Source organism: Aptenodytes forsteri, unplaced genomic scaffold (assembly GCF_000699145.1).
Source record: "Aptenodytes forsteri isolate BGI_AS27 unplaced genomic scaffold, ASM69914v1 Scaffold35, whole genome shotgun sequence".
NCBI lineage: Eukaryota > Metazoa > Chordata > Aves > Sphenisciformes > Spheniscidae > Aptenodytes > Aptenodytes forsteri.
This window is the reverse complement of record NW_008795334.1, coordinates 3,341,454-3,349,506: the sequence shown is the minus strand read 5'-3', so window position 1 is coordinate 3,349,506 and position 8,053 is coordinate 3,341,454. Positions and strand designations below refer to the sequence as shown.

At 41.7% G+C, this 8,053-nt stretch overlaps 1 protein-coding gene across 1 annotated transcript in view; it reads left to right on the top strand.

Annotated features, from left to right (window-relative positions):
* The first annotated feature begins 1,047 nt into the window (after window positions 1-1,047).
* NWD2 (NACHT and WD repeat domain containing 2) overlaps window positions 1,048-8,053 on the top strand; it is a 66,780-nt gene continuing 59,774 nt past the window's right edge. Inside the window, exon 1 of the mRNA XM_009280176.1 lies at window positions 1,048-1,096. Within this exon, the coding sequence (XP_009278451.1) occupies window positions 1,048-1,096 (49 nt within the window). The remainder of the gene's footprint in view (window positions 1,097-8,053) is intronic.

Here is an 8,053-nt window from a genome sequence, read left to right as displayed (position 1 = left end):
TTCTTAGCGCTAAGAAAACAAATTAATGTTGCTATTATAATTGCACTCCCCTGGGTCTTCATATATCTAAAATAAACTTGCCATGTCAATAAGTCCCATAAAATCACATTAACAATGGAGTGTAAATGGCTTCATTTTCTATTAGCACAAACACATCAGAGAGTAGCGATTTTATTTTCCATGTAATGTGCACAATAAATACACACACACACACATATAATCAGATTGTTAAGCTTTATTCATCAGCAACCTTGCAGCACGAATATTTGGACTCGTCTATTTAAAATTCACTTGCCACGTGCAGCAGGTGTAGTTCACTTAGAAGAAGAAAACATTCATAAAATCCGGCACAGCAGATGGCCCTCTCTTAACTCTGCTGCAGACATGTACATACTCACTAGGCTCAGCCTCTCCCTAATTGCTGTTTCGAATACGATTCCAAGATTACTTGCCATAACAATCTATGCAAAAGCAGCGGCACAGAAACTTTGACAGACTCGCAGAGAAACATCTCAGCCTTCTGTCCCTCCTCCTCCTTTACTTTCTGGTTTGTATTTGGATTGCATTTCCTCAGAGGGAGTGCAATGTGTATCTTCTTTGCTGCCATAAGCAACTTCTAGACCCAGAAGCCTTTAGGTCCATCTCAAATGTTCTCACCATATGGAACTTTACTGTGCTTGTCACCACTACCAGCATGTATTTTTAAAGACTGAAGCTCCTTTTTACCATCCTAGGAGAAGTGTCTGTCAGGGAGCAACATGAGCAGGGGCCATCCCACCGCCCCCAGGCATGGGAGGGAGCGGAGCAGGCGAAGGGGAAAGGGAAGACTGAAGTCAGATGGGGAACTGGGGAGAAGGGGAGCTCAAAACAGCTATGCAAAGTCATGATCCCTAGAAAGCACAGGGACAGAAGAGCTAGGAGTAAGTGGTCGGCCAAAGAGATGAGGACAAGGTGGAAAAAAAATGAGAGACACTGAGATTGCACAAAAAGAGTGTAATGGGAGACTAGGGCCAGTAGCTAGAAGAGGGAAAAAATAAGTGGTCGGCAATGGAAAGGCACATTGGACAAGAATCTGGGAAAAGGATAAATGGACTGGGTAAGACAAGCTGAATGGGATAAAGAAGGGGAGAGTGAAGTAGGATAAAGTCCTTAGGGAAGCAGACTAGCATGTGGGAGGACTATAATGGTGGGCTGAGGAGGGAAATTACAGCTTATTGAGTAAGTTAAAAACACATGGGAGCGTATTTTGCCTGTTTTGTTGTAACTGTGGATAACCTTTAAGGATGATGCAGGACTGTAAAACAAAGCAGATTGCTGATTTATTTTTAGCTGAGGTTAGGAGGTGCAGAAATGAGGCAAGGAATTACAGGAAAAGAAAAGATCATTTCATGGCTAAGAAAGTGAATGTTGCTCCAGAAGGGGAGAGAATTACATTCTACCCTGGCTTCCACCACACATTCCCTAAGATGCTAATTAAGTCATTTAAATTTTTCAGGGGCGGTCATTAATTGTAGGTTCTTCATTTTCTGGCATCTGACTTGGCAGTCTGAAGGTTAAAACACAAAAACGCTGAACACTCTCAGCTACAACTGAAACTGATAAAAACTGTGTCTTGTACTTAGTATCTAAAACCAGTTACTTTGAAGAAAACACAGTCCTTGGTATCTCAGAGAGGGCATCCAAAATTAACAGATACTTTAGGTATCAATTTTCCTGTGCTTCAGTGGAACAAGTATGCTTCAATAATGAAACTTTCTCTGGCTTGGGTGTTATTCAGATTGTGGAAGTACTTATATACTTACTAGCTTGGGAAACTATATGGAAGAGCTCAGGAGAAAAAAGACTGCTTCTGTCTTCTAACAGGGTCTGAACGGTGAGCCACAAGTATGCCACCGAATGCACACTGACCAACAGTTGAATACTGTTCATTAAGCGAACACCCCTCTTTTCGGCACTGAGTTATGTCAAGGGATGGTAAAACAGAGTGCTGGGTCAGTTAATTAAAGATTGCTATAATGTATATGTGCAACAGGGTAAAATTTAAAGCTATATGGACAAATTTGAATGACTAACTTGGAAATCTTACTATTGCGTACTCCCTGTGTGAATTTAGCAATCCATACATCCTTGTGTGTCTTTTGAGTGTGTGTGTACATGTGTGTATGCACCTATCCTTGGGGAGCGTACATCTATGTATGTGTGCAAGAGAACAATAATTCTGTATGAAGAAACAGGTTTCTTTTAAGCTTCCAGTAGAAACTAAGACAAAAATAATTTCCATGCCTTCATCATGTTAATTTAGTTGCGAAAGAACCTTTCAATCAAGTGTGACATGAGATAAAAATAAAGATGTGGTGTAGTCACTTACAACATTTTAAGGCTATGTTTGCCTTGCTAGGTTTCAAAGAAAACAGAAAATTTCTAAAGCTCACAAAGAAGGAAAAAAAAGAAAAAAAAACATGCAGACACCTTCCATTTCCAGACCATTGTCATGCCAGGGGTTAAGGTAGATTCCTGGTGGTGCACTGTTTTTAGGATAAAGTAGAGTTCCTTGTGCCAATGCCAGCTGGCAAATAAGACTGGGACGTGGAGGTGAGAATGAAGTACCGCTGTGCTTACAAAGGTACAAACCTAAGCAGCTTGGAGGTATTATCTTCCCTGTTTTCCTTGAAATATAAATTAATCTGTATATTGTTCGGGTGCATAATTACATTGCTTGGCAGCTCCTGAAAACCAGGATTGTTCTTATGCCTCTGTATTTGAAAATCTTATTCCAGGTTGGAGTCCCCTCCTTAGCACTTGTGATAGTGATGTGGTTTGAAGACTTAACACATATTCCATTACTGTATATTCAAAAGCAGAATAGCAAAATGGAAAAATAAAACTTTTTTATTATTAAATTGTGCAGAGAACATGGAGAAGTTACCAGAATTTCATTACCATCTCACCCACAGGAAAAATGTATTCCTGGACTAAAAAACACAGAAACTCAAACTTGGCCTTGTTTTATGAGACCAAAGTTTAGCATCCTCTTTTGGAGGTAGTAATGTAGGTGTTTCAGAGAAAGTTTAACATTCCGGTGGGCCAGTGTGGGATAATCTGCCTCCCATAAGTCTCCTCTTGATGTGACGCAGTGATTGACTAAAGTTGTGAAGTCTAATGAAATGTAATACACTTTCTGAATTCTTAATACTTATGATGAGACGGGATTGTCTTTTTTTGTAATCCATATACTTTTCCTACCTTGCTATTAAGGATCTTGATGTCTGGTGAAGGCTGACCTACCAACACTTTCAGTATATGCCTTTGGATGACATGATAAACCTGTGAACCTAATGCGAACCAATACAGCGTCATCTCTCAGACCTTGCAGGCAGCTCACACAACTGCTGCTCCAAGCAGCTCCTCGGAAGAGCAGTAGAGCAAAATGACCATCACTCTGGACAGGTTCTCTGTTACAGCTTGGAACCATGTTGCCAGTGAGACTGAAGGCTACCATCTCTATTGGCAAAGCCTGATACAGCAACCTGTTCACAGCATGGATGAGATTCATCCCAAAAGCCTAGAGGTGTCAGAGCACAAGCAGTGAGGGGGGCAAAAGGGGGAAGGAAGGAAACAAACAAACATTTTTAGCACTCAAAACTGGGTGGAAAATGGAAGTCTACATCAAGTGGAGTTAACTGAGCCCTGAAATGGCTGTAAAAGGTCCTTATAGGAACCCAGTACCAGTGTAAGATTTTCTAAGACATCTCTTATTTCTTGCAATCAGTTTCTTGACATAAATATAAACTCAGTAATTCTAGGCAGCCTGTCATTCCTAATTTGCAAGGATAATAACAACAGGGTTTTTTTTTAGTGAAGCATGAGTTCTGTAAGCTCTCTTGTCTCAGCACATCTGCCCCTGCTCTCCTGCCAATCCAACCACCCCAGCAAAAGTAATACAGCACTGTCAAGAAAAAGGAGCAGAGAAGGAGCACAAGAAGTTTCTCCCCTCAGTTTCAGCAGCAGCAAGCTGAAGCAGAGACAAAAACAAATAGATGGGATGTTCAAACAACAGGACTGTGGCCACGGTTCCCGTGATAAGGAGCTTGCTCAGTCTCAGCACCTCAGCAGCTTGGGGAGAATGACACCTGGGGGATGCACCAAGTCCTCATTAAACAGACAGAAACAGGCACAGAGTCACAGGGTCTCTTTCTTGCTTAAAATGTGATTTTATTGCCTTCTTTCGTCTGTCACTCTAGGCAACTGCCTGCTTCACCTGCTCCTAAAACTGGGCCAGCTTGCTAGGGAGCTGCAAAAAACCACTCAGCTTTAAGGTAGTATTCAATCAGAAGATGTAACTCCACACAGGAGTCTTTTAGCTTCTACGTGAAAGGGGAGATGCTGGTCAATTTGCTGACCCTTAAACTTTGATTTTTAACCTGATCTTAAAACTTTGCCATCCCAACTCCTGCAAATAGCTACCGTTTTGGAAAGGAGACAATAGGAAGGCTGAACGTGCAGCCCCTGGCAGAACCAGGCTCTAAACATCTGAGAAGAACCAACGGGTATTTTAAGTACCTAGGTCATACCTCAGTGGCTGTATTTTAGTGCAGGGCAAAACACTTTACCCGAAAAGATATAAAAAAACCCCCTCAGCTGTTATGTCCCCGTCACATACTTGGTATGATTTCCCAAACTGCTAACTACAGGTATGCCTTCACTTCAACAAAATTACTGAGCATGTCTCCACTGATTGCAGCGAGACTGAAATTAGACCACTACCGAGCACTTTTGCACACCCCACAATATGTATTAAAAAAATACAAAGCACATATGAACAAGAACATAAATTTAGCTTGCAGACAGAATACCTTTGTTTCTCATAGTTAAGTTTGTATCAGAACACTGCCTATAGCGTATCACTCAGGTTACTTTCCAAGCTCTTCAGACTATTAGAGCTGATCTATTAATGCTCATTTTTATACAAAACTGAACTCAGAAAGCTATGTGTAAACTGTGAGCCCTTATTCATGCTGGGTTTAAGCCAAACAACTTGGTGCATTTTGTTATTGATGTCCATGGATTTGGATCAGGACTACCGAGCTATACTTCATACCTCCGGTGTCTTACCGTTTCCTGTGGGACTGCTCAAGAAGTAAAGCACTACTCTGTCTGAATTACAGCAGGATCAGGCCATCAGGAATAACTTGGATAACTTGGGTTTACTCGTGTTTTACCAAGGGATGTATTCTGTAGCTTCATTTAAACATATCGGAACTTGGAGCAAATGAGGCCAGAATGATAACCAAGAAACACTCAGATAAAAGGGAAAAAATGCACTGAATGCATATGAGTAAAGATTCCCTGCTACTTTACTGATTTACAGTTTTTCAGGATCAAGCTACTAGCCATGTTTGTATGAAGTCACTTGCAGAATTACAGATCTGGTTGTATTCCTGTTCAGCACAAGGATACTTCCTTCTTGCGCTACCTTTAACGACAGACACTAAAGATCTGCTCCAAGTACAGTAAAGTCAGTGTGAAAGTTTGGGGATCGTGCCTTCAGGCAATGCTCTGCAGTCCTTTCTACAGGATGAGAATCTCGGCTCAGGCGGCTTCCACATAACTAGTTTGGGACTCAAATACAGATACTGATTCTAAAATATCACTTCTAAAGTAGTACATTTTGCTAAATGAAAAATTTACGAAATCTGTTATTGAATAAGAAACAGGATAATTTTGATGTATGTTTTACAGTGAACACAGCAGTACCCTCTACAATTTGTATTTGGGTTTACATAACATTCTTTGATACTTTTTCTTTTTTTTGAATTAACAAAATATTTTTTTTAAGAAAAGCTACCAACTAATCTCCAGACTGAGTTAACCCAGCGTGCTTTCATACTGATAAAGTCTGAGGTAAAGCAATAAGTTAGTTTCTCTGTAATAATTTCTTTATCCTCTCCATTTCAGCCTCATTGTACTCCATTCCCAGCATTATATATTCACAGGCGCTGAATCTGAGGATGTTGAGCCCCAAATGCAGAGAGACTGAAGCCGGGCAGCTGAAGAGATTACCACTCTGAGGCATCTGTCCACTTCAGCTTTCACAGAGGTGGCAGCTACCGTGTCAGGAAGCTGAGTCATGCATAAAGGCAATCCAGTTTACAGATCAAAACAGTAAGAGCGAGAGCCTGCAAGCTGCACGGACTACCTGCTTCATATGCCATGCAACTATCCCTGCCGAAAGAGCAGTAACACCCAGACAACAAACAGACAGGGTGAACAGTTGGAAACAATAGGCCTGGTCCCATTTCATTCAGCCTGGGTTCGTGAGACAACATATTCAGTTAAAAGCTGATGCGGTTGTCAATGCTGTCAGAGACAAAATTCCAAAAGAATTCAAATGATGCAAACTCAAGTTTTCAATTTAGTAAAGATGACTGCCAAAAAGAGTCTTAAAAAACCACCGCATTACGGCTGGCACGGTAAAGGGGTAGATCAATGAGCCTCATCTTCCAAAGAAGCTGTCTGAGAACAATTTGTTGATGATAATACCAAGGCAGCACCAATATGAAATGAGAGTCTCTGCATCCTCACCACGAGCTGCTTCCACAAGCAAATTCATATTTAAGAACTGCCTAGTACTTTACGCTGGAGAAGCAAAGGAGATAGCCCAGCTGAGAGTTAGTCCCAGCAAAGTACGTAAGACGTAATTCAGCCTACACTATAAATCATTTCCTTCGTGCATTCATTAACTGTCTGCAGCCTCAAGGAGCTGCTTTTCAGCTCTGTATTAGAGAAATTACCTGTTCATGACACAAGCCAGAAAAAGGTGTGTCTAAGCACATTGTCTACACAAAGGGTAAGTGAAGTGCAGGTAAGACCAATAGTTTTGTAAGCAGTGACATATATGAAGCCTCATTTCCTAGGGAATTGCATCTCATGACTGTCAGATTTTTTAACCAAATTATACCAAAGCTTCAGGCTTGTCTTAAATGGAGCATCAGAGAATCCACAGGGAAGAGAAATATGCATGTCTACCATGAAAGGCTTCAAGCGAGATTTGCTCCTTATTGGACACTACAGAATACTAAAGGAATATTCATTTTGATTGAAAGGGGGATTTTCCAATCCCTAGGCATTCAGTTCCGAACACAGTGGCACAACCTCTTTGTCCAGTGTTGACATTTCAATATTAATGGTTGAAATGTATGCTGCACACTTTTCCTCTTTGCAGATAAGGGCGCTCTCCCCTGCCCAGCTATGTTCACAAAACTTACAGGAATGTTACCTCTTTGAGAATTAATACCTTAAAATTCGCCCCTCTGTTTCATTTGGTTGAAATCAGCCCAAAATTTATGGGGTGCAGAACTAATAAAGCAACAGCAAGCAAACAGCAGCAAAATTACTCCCTTATACTCACATGCAAATACACATGGGATGCAATTCTGCATATGCCTTATTTCTTTAAGAAATCAGGATTAAAAAAAAATCCTGCTCAGCAACACTTAAGGAACCCATCTGGCTGTCACCTTCGGTTCTGAAAGAGAGCTGAGCAGTTTGCTTTTGCCTACTTTAGTAGCGTTAACCTCCTGGAAAGCCAGCTCAGCCTCCCCTATTGCTGACACTGCCTGCCACAGCGGGCAACTCCTCTGGCAGGGACCGCAGCCTGGCAGGGGGGAAAGCAAGCGAGTACCGAAAGGACAGGGGGTAGGAAGACCTCAGCTCATAAATACTGTGTATAAATACACAATAAGGTTGTTTTATACACGTTATACATAGTGTATTACGTATTTAATGTGTAAACACACAAACCAGCTTTGTAACCCAAAAAACTGTTTTTGAATATTATTGAGCACGACCCCCAGCCTATATAGATACTACCCGCAGTAAAGACTTTTGTCTCCAGCCTTTTATGCATGCAGAAACACCTGCAAACCCCTCTGTCCGAGTCCGCAGCTTCCTCCCAAGAAGGTATTCCCACGGCCAAGAGACCCACCGGGCTAACTGAGGCCCCGTGCCCACCCCTCCCCTGCCCCCCCAGCCCCTCCCCTCCGCTTTGCTGCCA